The sequence below is a fragment of the Sminthopsis crassicaudata genome, chromosome X, assembly GCF_048593235.1.
Source record: "Sminthopsis crassicaudata isolate SCR6 chromosome X, ASM4859323v1, whole genome shotgun sequence".
Lineage (NCBI taxonomy): Eukaryota > Metazoa > Chordata > Mammalia > Dasyuromorphia > Dasyuridae > Sminthopsis > Sminthopsis crassicaudata.
The window spans coordinates 87841472-87859076 of NC_133623.1; the positions used below are offsets into that span (position 1 = coordinate 87841472).

The 17605-nt window shown below is 51.5% G+C and overlaps 1 protein-coding gene and 1 long non-coding RNA gene across 10 annotated transcripts in view; one reads left to right on the forward strand and one right to left on the reverse strand.

Annotated features, from left to right (window-relative positions):
* Nucleotides 1–17605, forward strand: part of LOC141548957 (uncharacterized) — a 1406018-nt gene that overhangs the window by 1309418 nt on the left and 78995 nt on the right. The gene's annotated exons all lie outside the window — the stretch shown is intronic.
* LOC141548306 (GRAM domain-containing protein 4-like) overlaps nucleotides 9596–17605 on the reverse strand; it is a 50282-nt gene continuing 42272 nt past the window's right edge. Inside the window, exons 2-7 of one of the 2 annotated variants that reach the window (XM_074277082.1) lie at nucleotides 16632–16696; nucleotides 16112–16259; nucleotides 15651–15744; nucleotides 15346–15430; nucleotides 14395–14463; nucleotides 9596–12492 (exon numbers count right to left, since the gene is read on the reverse strand). In XM_074277082.1, coding sequence (XP_074133183.1) covers nucleotides 12388–12492; nucleotides 14395–14463; nucleotides 15346–15430; nucleotides 15651–15697 — 306 coding nt within the window. In that variant the 5' untranslated portion in view covers nucleotides 15698–15744; nucleotides 16112–16259; nucleotides 16632–16696 and the 3' untranslated portion in view covers nucleotides 9596–12387. Of the gene's footprint in view, nucleotides 12493–14394; nucleotides 14464–15345; nucleotides 15431–15650; nucleotides 15745–16111; nucleotides 16260–16542; nucleotides 16697–17605 lie in introns of both variants that reach the window. The other variant, XM_074277083.1, reaches the window with a different exon arrangement.

Here is a 17605-nt window from a genome sequence, read left to right on the forward strand (position 1 = left end):
ATTACTAAATGCAAAAAGGAAGAAAAAAAATAACTCCCTCCTGTACCTCAAGAAAATGATTGCATATCAGTTATTTGAGTTTCCAAGTTATTGTGGATGAAATGCTCATTTTTTCTGCTTTTCAACCCTATCCCAACCCACTTTGTTTTTCTAACTATCTCTAGTTCTTCTTCTCTTATTTTCAAACTCTAACTATGGCTCTCCATTTTTTTTCTCTCTACTCATGTCTTTTTCCTCTCTCTTTCTCTATTTCCCTATGTTTTCCTGTTTTATTATCTCTTTTTTTATCCTTTCTTTCACTCTGTGGCTCTCCTTTGCATGTATTCTCTGAGTCCATGTCTGTCTGTCAGTCTGTCTCTCTCACTGTGTCTCTTTCACACACTCTCTATTTCTTTTTCTTTCTCTTTCTCTCTTCTGCTTTTCTCTCCCTGTCATTGTCTGTCAGTTTGACACTTTTTTTTCTTACTGACTATAAATCTCTTTTCTGTTTTTCTATATTTCTCTATCTTTTTTCCTCCCCTGTCTCTGTCTCTCTCTCTCTCTCTCTCTCTCTCTCTCTCTCTCTCTCTCTCTCTCTTTCTCTCTCTCTCTCACACACTCACACACACACACACACTCACTCTTTCTTTCACCAACAATGTCTCTTTCTCTGACATTTTTTCTTCTTTTTCTCCTTTGATTTTTGCGTCTTTGTGGCTCTGTTTTTTTATGTCTTTTATTCTCTTCTGTCAGAGAGTCCCCTCACATCAACAAAGAGTTGTCTCTCACACAATCTCTGATGCCAAAACTTACATTTTAAAAACAAACAAAAAAAATAAAATCTCTGGTTTCTCCCTGCTGTTTTAAGATAGGTGTCTGTGGATTGTAAAAAAATATAAAGAAGTGTCTCCCTCCAGTGGTGATAATATGTAAGAATAAATTAAATTGCCAAAATGCATTTTGTTAATTCACATATGGAAAAGTAAACTACAATCTCTCACTTTTTTGTCTCTCTAATTCTCTGTTTCTTCCTCTCTTTCAAACTCTTTTTCACTCACTCTGTCTTATTCTTTTTCTCTCTCTGTATCTATTTCTCTGTGTCTGTCTTTTTTTCTGTCTGTCTCTATTTCTGTTTCTGTCTCTTGCTCTTATTCTCCTTTCTCTTTTTCTGTTTATATCTGTTTCTCTGACTCTATTACTTTCTCTTTTTTACTTTCACTCACTGCCAGCTGGAGATCGAATCAAAGCCAGCAAAAATCAAATAAAAAGGTAGAAAATAAGAGAATTATAGAGACAGAAAGACATACAAAGAGACAGACAGCCATAGAGTGAGAAAAGCAGAGAGAGTCGGTAAAACTGAGATACAGAGAAAGAGACACACAAAAAATGAGAGAGAATGGAAGCCAGAAAATGAGAGTGAGAAAAAAATGACTAAATGAGACAGAAGAAAAAGAGACAGATTGAGACAGAGCCAGGGCAAGAGAGAGCAAGCCAGAGGGGACCAGAGAGAGAAGGGAGAGAAAGGAAGTGCAACATGGAGAGAAAGAGAAACAGAATTAGAGAGAGAATAAAAAAGAGAAAGAACGTGAAAATGAGAGATGGAGAAATTTTAATTCATTTCTCCATGTGTGAATAAATTCATAAGTGAATTAATTAAATATAGCTTTTTAGCACAATCCACAAACATTTATCTTAAACCAGAAGGGAAAAACCTGTGGGTTTTTTGTTTTTTTTAATTTGAGTTTTGGCATCAGAACTTGTGTCAGGGACAGCTCATTGTGGACACGAGGGACTCTCTGAGAGAGAGCAATAAAGGCAAAAGGAAACAGAAAAATAATAAAACAGAAAAAAGGAAGGGTCAGAGACAGACAGAAACAGAGACAAGGGAATCTACAAGAGAGAGGAGAGACTGAGAAAGCAAGCCAGAGTGAAAGAGAAAGATAGAAAGAAAGTGTCAGAGGATAAAGAGGGCCAGGAAGTGAGAAATAGTGAATAAGAGAAAAAGAAAAAGAGAGGACAAGAGAAAAGGAGAATGAGAGAGAAAGAAACACAGTTAGATAGAGACAATAAGAGAGAGTCAGGAAGAAAGAGTAAAAAAGAAAGGAATAAAGTGTCAGATAAAGAGACAGAGACAGAGAGAGAGGGGGGAACAAAGAGAGTCTGAGAAAAAGGTAGAGACAGAGAGACAGAAAAAAAAATGAGTAAGCGAATGTCACAGGAACTTAGTGAAAAAGAGCTTAAGAAAGAAGGGGGAGGGGGAGAGGAGGGAGAGACAAAGACAGAGAGAAGGAGACCCAAACATACAGCCAGAGACACAGAAGGAGGACCTTTCATTTCCCTAGCAATCTCATCTCTGTCTCCATGCTCTCCTCCTCCCCCAAGTGCTGGTTGCCCTCTCCTCCATAGACCCCCTCTCCTCTCCCAGATTAGGTCTCCTTCCTTCCTCTACCTTCCCAGTCTTGTTCCCAAGATGCTCCTCTCTTTCTGAAAATAGGGAGCTCTCAATGCTCATTTTTCTAGATCTCCCCAGCCTTTGAAACAGGTGATCCATCTCTCTTTGCTGAGTCTCTTTTCTCTAAGTTTTTAAGACAGAACTCTCTCTAGGCTTTCCTCCTCTCTCTTTCACCCCTTCTCCATCTCCTGTACTGTCTTCCTCCAGATCGCATCCTCTAATCACTGGAGTCCTTCCTCCTGGCTCCTTCTCTTTTCTCCCTCTACACAAATAGATCTATTAGTTGCCATGCATTTAATCACCATCTCTGTGCTAAAGATTTACTGATTTACAAATTCTTTCTGCCTCTCCTGCCCGGGTTTCTTTGTTGATCTTCAGCTTGCATCCCTACTGACCTGCCTACTTACCTTTAAGTCATGTTTAAAAACTAAAACCCATCCAGGGAAAGATTTCTTTAACTCTTCTTGTGTCTTGTGCTTTCCTCTGTTAATTATTTCCTATTTCAACTGTACAAAGTTTGTTATTTGCATACTGTCTACATCATTAGAGTGTAAGCTCCTTGAGGGCAAGGACAGTAGTGTGTGTGTGTGTGTGCGTGTGTGTGTGTGTGTGTACCAGTTTGTAGCATGACACATGGTAAGTATTTTATAGATTTATAAAGAATTGAATTAAAATCTCAGATCATTGATATGATCTTGGTCTATCACTTTCTTCTTCCAATTCCCTCTTTCCTCCTTTTTCATGTATCTTCCCATGTTGTAGTAAGCAGCAACTTTCTGAAGGCAGGATGACACAAGATGCTGTTCATAATACTCCCTACCATTCTCTTCACAATTACCTCCAACAGATTTCCTTATTCTTTCCTGTCCCCTTCTGTACTTTTTTTTAAGGTCTCTTTTCCTGGTCTTTCTGTAGTGAATAATATACTTATTCATATATAGTGAATAAATACTTATTCACTTCCTACGTTTCTGTTGTTTGAAACATTTAAGAAACACACACTCCTGCTCTATTTTTCTTTCTAAAAATATTTACTATTGGATATCCCCTTTTTGTCCCTTTATTATTATATTCCCATCTGCAAGATAGGTCATCTTGGGCTATGTCCTCACCTCCAATGCTCTCTGGAATCCATTCTTCGATCCGTTCCCCGTATCTACTTGGTTTTCATTAATCTTGGCTTATTCCAGTCAGTCAGGTCCATTGTATGTGAAGGTCTTTCTCCTTATGGCTTGGAGGACTTCAGGCTTCTGAAATGAATTGCTCGTTGTACCTACTACGAGCCTGGGATTTTGTGACCATGTTTTGTTTTGTTTTGCTTCTCTGCAGATGAACTGTGAATTCTTTCTATTGGAATTTCATTTTCTCTGTTCAGTTCTGGCCAGTTCTCTTGATTGTTTCCTTCATAATTGTGTCCATTTTTCCCCTACATCCTTCTGTGATCCTTAAGTTGTCTGTGTGCTTGTTATTTTTTAATTCTGCACAATTTCCTTTGCCAACAGGCAGATATTCTCTGAATGTTCTTGTTTTTGTTGTTGCTGCTGTTTTGTTTTGTTTTAACTTCACTTCTAGATTGTTGTTCCATTTTTGAATATTTGCATTCCCTACTTTCTCGTCAGTTTTCTCTGGGAAAGGGTTGTCCTGGCAGATTCTAGGATTTCTATTCCTTTAGCTGGGCAGCTAACAAAAGAAGGCAACAAGCAAAGAAGGATAGAAAAAAAGTTAAGAGTAGAAAGGAGGTATCCAGGATCATGGTGGAAAACTCAGTCAGCTACTCCCAAAGAAGGAGTGCCAGGTGAGAAACCAGGAAATATCTGAGGTGAGCTCTTTCCTTAAAAAAGGGGATTTGGAGTTCATATCCTCCCCTTCTCCAACCCCATATTGGTCAAGGTTAGTTGTGGGAGGCTTGAGAAGAAAAGAGGTAACTTTTCTTGGGTGTGAGTTTAGGAATCAATCACTGATCAGCTATCCATCAGTAAAAGGGCTGCCTTCCTTTAGAGAGAACCCACACTGTGGATGAATAAGGGACTCAAGGAACCCTAGAGAAAAGGAAAGCTTTAGAAATCTTTTTTAGAAGTCCCTGAGGCAGGAGGTTGTGTCTTGCAGGAGTTATGGGAACTGCTAATAGGTTCCTTGAGATGGCAAGGATTGTGTCCTCTTGCTAGATCTCCCCCTTGGGTGCAAGTCAACTCCACACATCTCCTTCCTCTGGCTCCACCTATGATAGTGCTGAGTAGGTGGGAAGAAGTAATCCCTGAAGAGAGGAAGCATATAGACAGCTCTGAGTGGAAATAGCTCTTTTACTTCCTCCTACCCCCACTGAAAAGGATGACTGAATAAAGACAGGCTGTTTGCACCTCCCAATCTGCTCGGCTCCAAGGTTTACCTGGGTACGTCCCAAAGACTGGCAGCCCAGAATAGTGTGACTGGACAGCCCGGCACAGATAGTAGGAGCTGAAAGTGGACCACAGTATAATATTTCCACCCTGAATGATGTTTGCTTGCATTTTGTTTTCTTTTTCATTGTTTTTCCTTTTAGATCTGATTTTTTTTTGGGTAGCATGATATCTGTGGAAATAGGTATAGAAAAGCTGGCCATGGTTAACATATATTGGATCATTTGCCATCTGAGAGGTTGGAGAGAAGAGAGGGCAAAAAATTAGAACACAAGGTCTTGTAAAGGTGAATGTTGAAAATTATTCATGTATACATTTTGAAAATAAAAAGCTTAAATTTAAAAAAGGACAAAAAATACAAAAAAGGCTGTCTTTTCTTACTATATATATATTCCATCATATTAACACTTAGTATTATTTCATTGAGACAGACAAGAAATTATTCAAAATTATTCTTCTACATAGAATTTTAACTTAAATTCAAAATTCTGCATTTAAAAATGGAAATTGAGTCACCAAAATATATGCGCACATATGCATATGCATATATGAACACATACATGCACAAATACATAACTCCTTAGTGAGCCCTTATGTTCCTCAAAAAAACAACTGAAGTACATTACACTCTGTGATTGAGGCTATTGGTTTACTTAAGTAAATGAAGACTTAATTTCTCCAAGTTCAATCACATACTGGTTGTGTGAATTTCATTTAAACTGAACTATAATCAAGTGAATGGTCAAAACAGTCGGGTGATATAGTGGATAGAGCATGGGACTTAGACCCAGAAAGTCCCGAGTTCAAATTCATCCTCAGACATTTTATTAGCTATGTGACCCCAGGTAAGTCACTTATCCTCTATGTAACTCAGTTTCTTCATCTGTAAAATGGGAATAATAATAAACTGTCATAACTATTATGAGGATAAAATATTTGTAAAGCTTTTTACAAATTTTAAGACAATACAAATTACAGCTATTATCACAATCAAGGGGGTGTTAGATAAATTAGCTCATTTTGCAGAAATGCCCCTCCACAGCATTCCAGCAGGATGCCTTCTGCTGCCCACGGGGGAGGCCACTGGCACAGAGGGTAGCATGGGTGCCTGAAGGTCCAGGGCCTGAGCACTCCAGTGGGAGTGACACAGCAGAGACCCAGGGAGGATCCCAGAAAGGGCTGGGGAGGGCAAGAGTGAGTGCCTGCAGCCTCAGCGACCCAACGGGTTACGGGGAGCTTGCCAATCCCCGCAGCAGTGCTCCAGCCAGTGGCCATCCCCTTCCTTCCGGCCTCCGTCCCTAGCCCCTCATCCCACTTGGTGCTGGGATCAGCAGCTTTGGAATCGGTCCCTCTCTATTTGCATAGCTCCAGCTCCATCTTGGGCCCTCAGCTCCTCTCCCCCAGGTTATCCCAAGAGCCTCCGAATTGCTCCTGGTGCCTCCTACCCGCTCTGTACCCCTGCTGCTGCCAAAGGGACCTTCCCTAAAAGCCCGGCTAACCAGCCCCAGGCTCACCATCTCCAGCCTCACCTATTTCCATCCTGACCTGCCGGCCTTCTCAGCCTCCCTGGGCACTACCCCTCCTGCTCCCAACCACTAGTGCCATCCCCCCCAACTTCTGTGCCAGGCTATCCCCACCCCCGCACCCTCTGGGCCACTGGCAACCTTGTTTTCTTCAGGATCTATTTTGTTCCAAGGTGGGGAACCATCCACAATCATCCCAAGAACAAATGTTTCAATGGGAAGGAAGGGGATCCACAGGGAGCAGCTGGGAACCATTAGGAGTGGGCTAGTTTCCCCAGGGCGAGCCAGCCGGCTGCCTTCTCCCTGTGGCTTTCCAGACCCAGCTGATGGACCATCTGCAGTGCCTGTCCCAGCTACACGTGCTGGTTCTGGGCTGCATGGCAGAGTGTGCGCAAAATTCACATTTGCCTCCCTCTCCCGTCTCCTCTATGAATCGGGACAGAGGTACGCTGGACAGAGTACTGGACTCAGGGCAGGGGTTCAAAGTCTGACACTCCCCATAGTGTGACATTGACACATGGCTTTGCTTCCCCCAAGCCTCCATTTAGCCTCTGTAAAATGGGGGTCCCTTCTAGCCACAGATTGAGCCATGATTGTGCTAATCTCTCCCTGGTCATCACAGCTGAGGACAAGTGATGTTCTGGGTCCTGAGACCGTCCACACGCCCTGGACCATTCTGGTCTGTAGAGAAACCCTCTTCTAGCCCCAGCTGGACGTCCCCGATGGACAATGCTGTCCAGGCTGCGGCCATTGGAGACCCATCATATAGCCACCGTCACCTTTGCTGTTTTCTGGGCTCTAGGCCTCAGGCAACACATAGACCGGCCTATGCACAAGCCCTTCAGGGACGAGGAACAGCGGATCTAGACACCCAGCGAAGAGCTACCTTGGCAGGAAACAGAAGCTGTGAAGCCAAATTATTGGTCCCAAAGAGGCTTCCTGTGACTTGAAGGCACAATGTGGACGGTTTATTGGCAGGACAGAGGTCCGGCTTGCCTCCCCTAACTCCAGCAGCCCCTGGAGCCCCTTCCCACCAGTGTTCTGCCTTCCTGACTGTGCTAACACTGGGTGACTCAGGCTGCCACTTCTTCATCAGTAAAATGAGAGTACCAGGCTGAGTTAGCTCTAATATTTTCTCCCTCTCTCCCTCCTCCCTTATGGCCCAACTTCAGAGTTTTTAATAAGGTCATTAGCATCCACCTGGCTGCAAATAGGGCAACTTCGGGTGTGACCCAGTTAGAGTCACTAAAACCCAGCTTCCCATCTAGGCTAACACTCCCTGGGGTTTTATCCTGTAGGCAGCCTGCCTTCCTCCCAGATAAACCGTCCTGCCAAGGCCACCTCCAAAGGGCGGCCCCTTCCCCATCTGACAGCAATCCAGGCCTCCCTCCTGCTCTCCAGGGGATTGGGGCTGTGTCTATTTGAATGTTAGGTCAACGAAAAAAACTGAGCCACAAGACAAGAGTGATCCGAAGGTGGAGATTTGGGCTACAGACTGGCTCCCACAGCAGATCTCTTCACTGGTCAAGTGAGCTATCAGACTTAATATTAGGACATTAAGGTTAGGGCACTGGTGAGATTTTTAAACATTAAATTTCCAAATAAAATGAGCGTTTCTGTATATACAGAGGAGTGGAGGGGAGGATTATACACAAAAGAGGCGGCTTGTTTTTCTTTTATGATAAATGATAAAGGCATCATGTAACTTTCCAAGCTGTCTGGCTTGCCTCCAATTCCTTCTGTTCTTTTCTATGAATTTTTGAAAAGTGCCTCAGTGACAGGCTTCTTTCTCTTCTGTCTCCGTTCCTTTCTTTCTCCTTTCAGTCTTCTTCCCTTTCTTTCTCTTCTCATTCTTCTTTTCTCCCTCCTTTCCTCCTTTCTTTCTTTTTTTATCTTCCTTTTCTTTCTTCCTTCTTTCCTCCTTTCCTCCCTCCCTTTCACCTTCTTCCTTTCTTATTTTCCTTTCTTTTCTTTCCTTCCTTTCTTCTTTCTTCCTTCCCTTTCTTCCTCCCTCACACCTTCTCTTCCTCCCTTCATTTTAACTTCCTTCATCCTTTTCTTTTTTTTCTTCCTTGTTTCCTCTCTTCCTCCCTTTCTTTCTTGCTCTCTCTCCTTTTTTCTTTCTTTATTTCTCTCTTCTTTTCTTTATTTCTCTTTCTTTCCTCCAAAACCCTTCAAAAAATACACACAGTAGTCAAGCAACCAAACATCCACTGTGACCATGTCCAGAAATGTCTGCCTCATTCTTCCCCTGAGCCTCTCCCCTTTCAGAAGGGGGGGGTCACTTCCTTCTTTCCTGGCATTGTACTTGGTCACTGAACAGAGTTCCCACTTTTGTCTGTTGGCACAATACAGCTGTTCTCCCGGTTTAGCTCCCTTCCTCTGCATCTGTTCTTGTGCATCTTCCAGGTCTCTCTGACCCTTCCAAACAAAAACTTGCATTTGGGGGAGAATTTTGAAGAGCCACACTTTACATTTCTCTTGGCTGTTCCTTTATAGCTCTGTTGCCATTAATCTGCAGATGGATGATTTTGTCCATTCCTTCCCAGGGGCCCCCGAGGATTTCCTCTGCACCCTTCCTTGTACTCTGTTTATTAGGCTGGTGGGAGAAGCTGGGCTGGAGAAGCCATTCAGCTCCTTAGAGCCCAGCTTTGGAGGAGGAAGCAGTGGTCAGGGGTTGCATTCCACATGTAGTCTCTGACTTTTGTATTTGTGCCCCCAGGGCTTGGTCTCACTCTAGGAACAATAGTCAAGTGCATAATGAATGCTTCTGGACTCATTCATTCCTATTAGGGGTAAGGAATACCTCTTCACACATAATACATAAACATATTTGGAAAACAGAAGAGACTCTCCGCTTTTCCTGGGAGAGGACTTCAAGATCCCTTAAAGACCGGAAGAAATCATTTACACGAGATCATCACGGGCCGAGACTGTAGCTCCGGACTGTGGAAGGAAGCAGCTTGCCCAAAGTCACCTGGTCATGAGTGAGCATCCTGAGAAATGCACCCCTGGCCAGCACAGTCCCCGGAGCGCCGAGTCCGGGAGGAGGCTGGCCAGCTCTGGTCTGGCTGGGAAGGAGTCCGTGTCCTCCCTGCCCCCTGGTGGTCCCTGCCGGAGCCACCCGGCTGCCTTCCTCCTGCTGCTTCTGCCAGCATGGTGACCTCTTAGTCCCACGGTCTCGGCTTCGCCCACTAGAGGGCGCCGCGTCTCGCCGTCCGGCTGCCAGTGAAAGGCCGAGCTTGTTAGCACAAAGCGGTTTAGGTTTATTTAAATAAAAATTATAATTTATACAAGACTTTTTCTTAAACAAACAAGATTTTCTTAAAAACCGTCACGGCCATTTTGTTCTCATCGGTTCTTCGGACAATTGTGGCGAACAAAAGCGACTTTGAGAACGAGTATTTACAGGTTCAAAACAGACTCGGACTTGGACGGGAAAATGCCGAGCCCCGGGCCCGCACGGAGAGACCCCGCCCCCTCGCGCCCCTCCCGGTCCGGCGCTGGAGCTCGGTGCGCACGGACGCGCAGAAGGCTTGGCTGCTGGCTCATGGTGCGGCCAGGGACCGTGGCCCTCGAGAGCCAGCGGGCTGCCCGGAAGCAGGGGGCGGGGACGGCAGCTTCGCGGGCGCCCCCTGGCGGCGACGGCAGCTTCGCGGGCGCCCCCTGGCGGCGACGTGGTCAGTTTTCATCTCCCTTGCTCCTTGGAAGGAATTCCAACTCAACCACCCCATTTCTCTCGAAGAAGTCCGTGGGACTCTGCCGCAAACACCTGCGGCCGACCCCAACAGTAAGGGTCTCCGCTGTGCCCGACTGCCCGCCCGTCCCCCGCTGCTGTGCCAAAGGAACCCCCTTGGGGGCACCCACGATATCCTGACGATATCCCGCCAGAGCCGGCGGGGAGAGGTCTGGGGGGGCGGCCCCGCCGCCCGGAGTCCTTTGGCTTCCAGCTGTGCCTTTGTCACGAGGGTCAGGGTCCCAGACTTAGGCTGGGAGAAGGGAAGGGGTTGGCTGCGGAGAAGCGGAGGGGGATTCTTGGCTCCAAGAACGGGCCTTGGAGGAACTACACAGAGGAAGGACCGCTGGACACGGCACCTAAGAAACCCAGCCTCTAAACGCCGACAGGCTGTAAGTTTAGGTCATTGGTCACTACTGGCGGTTCTGTTGGGAGCCCGGTCCTGAAGTGGTGACTCCTTCCTACCCCAATCTGGCCCAGCCCCGAGCTGCATCCCCCCACTGGCCTTGGGGCAGAAACCAACCATCCTCAAAGCTTTTCCCATCTCCCGGAGGTGGAGGCTCCATGGGCCGGGAAACGGAAGCAAGAAGGGCCGCTTCCCAATTTCTTCTCCGAACCAGCAAATTATGATCAGAGCGAAGGTAAAAATTCCATCTGAAAATGATACAAAAATAAGAAAAACAGCTTGCTCTCTGTAAAAAATAGAATCTGTTTCTTCAAAAAGCAATTCTCACAAACACCCGGGGACGAAGGATGAGCCGGAAGGGCTGGGATCTGGCTGGAGCGGCGCGGACGTAAAGCTCATGATGCTTCTTGCTCTGCCCTGGTGGTTCCCTACACTCCTGGTCTGTCTACCATGATGACTGTTTCCCAAGATCCCTAGGCTGAGGGCGACTTCCGAAGAACATCTCTTGCACGGTCCTCACTTGGAGCAGAAGACGGGGCCGTGCCCTTGGGTTCTGAAGCCTTCAGACCGTCTCTGAGTTCTGGTTAAGGAACAAATAAGCCGGGACCTCTCATTCTGAGCGCAGGCCCAGCCCTTGGCCCGGGTTCTCACTGCTCAGAGTGGGGGGGGGGGGGGGAGGGGGTTCTGGTCATCTGGGCTTTTTTCCATCCCCACTTTCTAATCCTCTACAGGACAAACATGTTTCGTCCAGAATGGATCGGAGAAGAGGGATCAAGATGGGGGGTCCGGTCAAGTTTGCTCCAGCTCTCCTGGGTAGCAGTCAGGGGGTCTCGTCACACACTACTCCAACACTGCAAACATGACCTAGAAATACTGTGCGGATGAAAGGGCACTGCCTGGCTCCAAGCCACCTTTCTCTCAGTATGTGGGTCCTCGGAGGCTTGACTGGCAAGGCGGGGGTAGTGCCAGGCTTGTGTGGAGAAGAGCTCCGGATTGTCTCGGAGCCGGCCAGCCACCTCAGCTCGGAGAACAAGCTGTTGTCAGACACATTTTAACTACCTTACATTGCCAAGCCCTTTCAGTGTCGTCATAGGAACCAAGAAGCCCAGAAGGCCGGCCAGCCCTCCGTAGCACCTTCTGGATGGCTCGCTACAGAGCGGTGCGAGGGCACCGGCGACTCCCAGGGACCGCCGGTCCCCGCTCTGACTTGGGAAGATTCCATTTGCTCAGATCTCATGCCAGGCTTCCTGGGGCACCAAAGAGAAAGCAAACATGGAGCTGGGGTAAAGGAGAGGAGGCCATTTTGGTAAAGGGCCGGAAAAGGGGGCACTTCTCAGGGCTCATAGGGCCTTCCACGGGATGCCCCTTTAAAGCATCCAGGGAAGTCAGGAGGAAATGTTCCCAGGGTCTCCTGGGCTGGAGGCCATGGAGTTGGAGGCACAGTTTCCCTCGTCCCCATTCTCCTCCAATCCCAACTCTTCCAGTTCTTCTCCGTCAACCTCAGCGAAGAACCAAAAACGGCTGCACCCGATCAGGGCCTGAAGGGATGGGTCGGCGTCCCCGAGGGCAGCGGCCAGGGCCCGTGGGCCTCCGGATGCTCTGCGACGGTGGGCCCTGACGGAGCCGGACACGACGATCAGCTCTCCGCTGGGACCTCCCCTCCGGCTCACACCCCGCGAGCTGACATGAACAGCGTTCAGTGTGCGAGGTCGGCCCACGGCCTCTCACCGCCTCTCTCGCAGATGCTGCAGACCAACGACAGGACCGAGGGTCGGGATGTGGGATGGGGCCCCGGGGCCGGGGGCGTTATTGCCAAGGAGATCATGAGATGACTGGTCGCTTTCACTGCCAGAGTCATTTAAAAGAGTAGGGTCCCGGCGGCCCCGGGGTCACCACTAGCTGTTGCTACTGGACGCTGCCGCGGACGTGATCTTCACGTACTGCCCGAAGATGGTCTCAAACGCTTCATCCCTGTGGACCATGGCACCGAACACGAGGGGCTGCGAGGAAAGCAACAGGTCAGGGTCGGAGACACCGAGGGCCGCCACTGTCCCGGGAAAGGAGCCGCTCCGGAAGCCAGGCCCCGCTCCCATCCCTGTTCCCAGACCGGGAGAACGGGGGCGCAGAATCTGCTTCCATTTGGGCCAACTGGGCAGAGGGCCGCGGCCCACCCTCATTCAAATGCTCCTTTGGAGCCAGAGCCTCCATCGTAAACCGCGGAAAGCGGAGACCTGGGGATCCCGCTGGGTCACAGAGGCTGGGCCAGAGGGGACATTGAGTCCTGGTGCCCGACGTCTCAGCTGCCCAGGAGCGGCGCCGAGATCTCCACGGTATCTGGGAGTGGGCAAAGCACCTACCAAAGGGGATCTCCCACAACAACCCTGGGGGCATTACCCTCCCCATCCCTCAGATAGGTAAACTGAGGCAGACAGGTAAAGGGACTCGGCTCCTCTGAGCTCTGTCCCCAAGATCCTTATTCTAAGCCCTTCCCAGCCCAGATGTTGTTCTCAGGCCCCTCCCCCTCTGACACCCCCTGTTCTCAGGCCCCTCCCCCTCTGACACCCCCTGTTCTCAGGCCCCTCCCCCTCTGACACCCCCTGTTCTCAGGCCCCTCCCCTCTGACACCCCCTGTTCTCAGGCCCCTCCCCTCTGACACCCCCTGTTCTCAGGCCCCTCCCCCTCTGACACCCCCTGTTCTCAGGCCCCTCCCCCTCTGACACCCCCTGTTCTCAGGCCCCTCCCCTCTGACACCCCCTGTTCTCAGGCCCCTCCCAGCTCTGACACCCCCTGTTCTCAGGCCCCTCCCCCTCTGACACCCCCTGTTCTCAGGCCCCTCCCCCTCTGACACCCCCTGTTCTCAGGCCCCTCCCCTCTGACACCCCCTGTTCTCAGGCCCCTCCCTCTCTGACACCCCCTGTTCTCAGGCCCCTCCCCCTCTGACACCCCCTGTTCTCAGGCCCCTCCCCCTCTGACACCCCCTGTTCTCAGGCCCCTCCCCCTCTGACACCCCCTGTTCTCAGGCCCCTCCCAGCTCTGACACCCCCTGTTCTCAGGCCCCTCCCCCTCTGACACCCCCTGTTCTCAGGCCCCTCCCCCTCTGACACCCCCTGTTCTCAGGCCCCTCCCCCCCTGACACCCCCTGTTCTCAGGCCCCTCCCCCTCTGACACCCCCTGTTCTCAGGCCCCTCCCCCTCTGACACCCCCTGTTCTCAGGCCCCTCCCCCTCTGACACCCCCTGTTCTCAGGCCCCTCCCCCTCTGACACCCCCTGTTCTCAGGCCCCTCCCCCTCTGACACCCCCTGTTCTCAGGCCCCTCCCCCTCTGACACCCCCTGTTCTCAGGCCCCTCCCTCTCTGACACCCCCTGTTCTCAGGCCCCTCCCCCTCTGACACCCCCTGTTCTCAGGCCCCTCCCCCTCTGACACCCCCTGTTCTCAGGCCCCTCCCCCTCTGACACCCCCTGTTCTCAGGCCCCTCCCTCTCTGACACCCCCTGTTCTCAGGCCCCTCCCTCTCTGACACCCCCTGTTCTCAGGCCCCTCCCTCTCTGACACCCCCTGTTCTCAGGCCCCTCCCCCTCTGACACCTCTCTTCTAGGCTCCCCTGAAGCGCTACTCTTCTGGGAGTCTAGGGCTGGGGGCTGAGCATGGTGGGGCATGGTAGCTTAAGCTTTTGGACTGAGACAGAAATAGTGCTGGGGCCCCTTGTGGTCCAAGAAACGCAGACACGGGACGAAGGAGGGCTGGAGCCACCCCCTCCCCGCAGCAGGGGGGAGCGAGAGGGAGCAGCGGGCCTGGGAGGGGGAAGCCGGGCGCCCAGATGGGCTGTCCCTCAGCCCTCCCCCAGCCATGCCGGTCCCTGGGGCCGAGCTGCCCCCCCCAGGGCTCCAGAAGGGGCCTCTCACCTTCTGGGTGGATGGTGTGGACACTGCGATTCCCATGCCGGATCCCGGGAGGACAGAGAGGACCTTGTACTGGAAGACAAAGCGCCCTGTGACTGGGCCCGGACCCCCAGCCGGGAACCCAAGCCACCCTCCAGGGCCCAGTGGGGGGCCGGGGCTTGGGGAGCTGCCCGCCCCCAGGGCCGGAGGAACCCCCAATCATCCGGGAATTATAACAACGGTGGCAGCCTTAGTGATGGCGGCACCTTTTGGGGCCCACTGGGAAAGGGCCTTGGAGCCACATGGGCCGGGAAATAAAAGATTGATGACCCTGAATCCTGGGAGCAGCCCCTGCCCCCGCCGTGCACACCGACCCCCCTGTTAAAGCACGAGCTTGAGGCAGGAACAGCCGGGCCAGGGGCCGCCCCAGCGGAGAGCCTGGGAGAAGGAGCCGGCGCCGTGGGACTGGGACGGCCCGGGGAGCCGAGGGCAAGACAGTGTGGGACGCAAAGGAGCCCAGGGGCCCGAGAGGGCCTGGGGGGAGGCCAGGAGAGGCAGGCTGGAGGAGGGAGACAGGGCCGCAGGGCTGGCCACAGGCAGACAGGCTGCTCGGGAGAGAAAGGCTGGGCACAGGAGGGGACACAGAGAAGGGGGCGGCAGGAGAAATGGAGGCAAGGAGGCTGTTCGGCCCAGTGTGGCTGGGATGGAAAAGGGAGCAATGGAGGCGGGCCAGAGGTGCCTTTGGGGAAGGAGCCCTGGATGGACAAGGTTGGGGGGTAAAGACTAGGGGACACGGCCAGGACCAGCCCCCTCCTCCCCTGCCCTGGCCTGGGGAACTTGGCAAAGAATCCTTTCAGGAGAGAGATGGAGGCCAGCAGGAAGGGGAGGACTGACAGGGACGCCCGAGCCAAGAAGGGCCCTGCCCCCACTAATGGCCCAGCCCCCAGGGCCCACGACACCCCGCCAGGGCCGCACCTTCTGAATATCTGTGATGTCCGTCAGCCTGATGACCTTGTTCCTCTTAGAGGAGCCAGACTTGGAGCTCTCAAAGCATAAATAACTGAAAGGGAAGAAAGAAGGTGGAGGAGACCCCCAGAGGAAGGGGGGGAGCTCCTCCGCTCCGAGTGGGCCAAAGCGGGCGACTCCCAGCCTCTGCCCGCTGAAGTCCTGGTTGTTCCCTCAGACACCAGCCCCCGCCCCCAGCGAGTGAGCACGGGCTGGAGGCCCCGACCCCCCAGCGCAGGCCCCCCCCCCACCCGCCGACGGGAGCCCAGGCTCACTTCTCGGTCACGTAGAGCACCCCGTTGCGGATGTAGTCTGTGGGCATCTTGCGGTCCCTGTTGATCAGGCAGCACCACCAGCCATTTTCACACACTACAGGGGAAGCAGCGGGGCTCAATCCTTCAGGCCCCCCTCCCCTGTGTGCCCAGCACCCCCTCAGCTCCAGGGCTGGGCAGACAGGCAGGAGCAGAACACGAGACCCCGGCCTTTCTCTGGCCTTGGTGTGGTCATCTGCCTGGTGAGGGCGCCGGCCTGGGTAACTCGGGGCGTGGGGCCCGAGGTCAGGCTATGGCTGCCCGTTCCCCTAAGGGCCTCCCAGGCGTGAGGAAGGGCACAATAAGGGCATGGGCAGCATGGGGAGGAGGTGTGACTGGTGCGAGAGAAGCAGCCAAGTCCCCAGTCAGGCCTCCTCCCCGCACTCTCATCACTCCCTGCCCCTCAGGGTGACTTTCGGAAGTACCTGCCAGCGGCCGCTCATTTTCTGTCAAGTTAAAGATCTCGTGGAAGTTGCCCTTTTTGGTCCCATGGAAGCGCCCGGTGTCTTCATCTCTGCTCAGGCCCGCTGGGGCACTGGCGCCCACATAGCTCCTGGAGGACGTGGTCTGCAGCTGCAAAGGCAGGCAGTCCGTCCGTCCGTCAGAGGCGGGCGCCCCCCCACCCAGTGTCTCCCCCTGTGTGCTCCTCTGGGGGCCCTGGAGGCCTGAGAGCCCGCCGGGATGGCCAGGGACAGATCCTCGTATGGCCGGGGGGCCTCTCCAAAGGGACTGGCCACAGGCCACGGCGTCCCTGGTGGGGTCCTCCCTCCCCCAGCCACCCCAGCAGGGGGCTACCCGCCGTCTGCCAAGTGCTCATGAGCCATGGCCCCGGGGAGGCCCGAGCCGGCCAACTCACGCCCCCTCCTGGCCACGGTGGCGGCTGAGCGCTCCTTGAGCTGGGGGTCCGTGGGCAGGCTGGTCCAGATTATGTAGGGGGTGTCATACTTGGCTCGGAGACGGGGGCAGCGTTTGAAGATGAAGTCGGAAAAACTTGATGCCCGCATAAAGGCCTGCAAGGGCACGGGAGGGGCGTCAGCCATGGCCCAGAGCAGGGTCGCTCTCCCCACCCCCACGGCCTCAGAAGAACGGAGGGGGCCAGCTCTTTGCATTGCAGGATATTTTTTTTCCTATCTTGCATTACAATGATTTAGTATCTATGATCAGGAGGGAGCTTCTAAAGGGCCCTGCCACTCCAAGTAAGCATGCTGTCTGCAACTTGTTGCCTTGGCAGCTTGACTTGGACGCTGAGAGGCTTTAGGGTTTGTCACACACATCTGATTTATGGCAGAGGGAGGCCTTACACTTGGGTTTTCATGAATGCAAGACCAGGGTTCTGCCCAGTTTTAGAAAATCATGGCATTTATAGAATGGACAATACAAGGAAAAGACCCTCCCAGTTTGACAGGACCCAAGAGAACTTCTAGTCTGAGCGGCATCTGACCAGGTAATGTTCTGCAATACCACGTGTTTGCAATGCTCCAAGGAATGGGAGTTGAATAACACCCAAAATATTCCATTCTTCCTCAGCTCTAATAGGCAATGATCTTTGAACCTAAACCTGCCTCTTCAAAAATCCCCTTCTTTGCTCTTAGTTCTACTCTCTGAGGCCAGCCAGAAGTGGTCTAGTCTATCAGGAATGATCCTCACGACATGCCCTTAGATCCTTATAGATGACTAATGTATGTATTTTTTCTGCTTTATTCCAGGAAAAAAAAAAAAACATTTCCTTCACCAAATCTTCTTAAGGTATGTTAAGTCTTCCTCCATCTTGGTTGCCCCTGCTCTGAATATATACTTGGTTGCCCTGCTCTTATATAAGTATATAAGACACTATAGCTTACCAGCATCCTTCCTAAAATGTGGCACTCAGGACTCTGGATGTACCATGGAGGACAGCCATGGGGATACAAGCTAAGTTT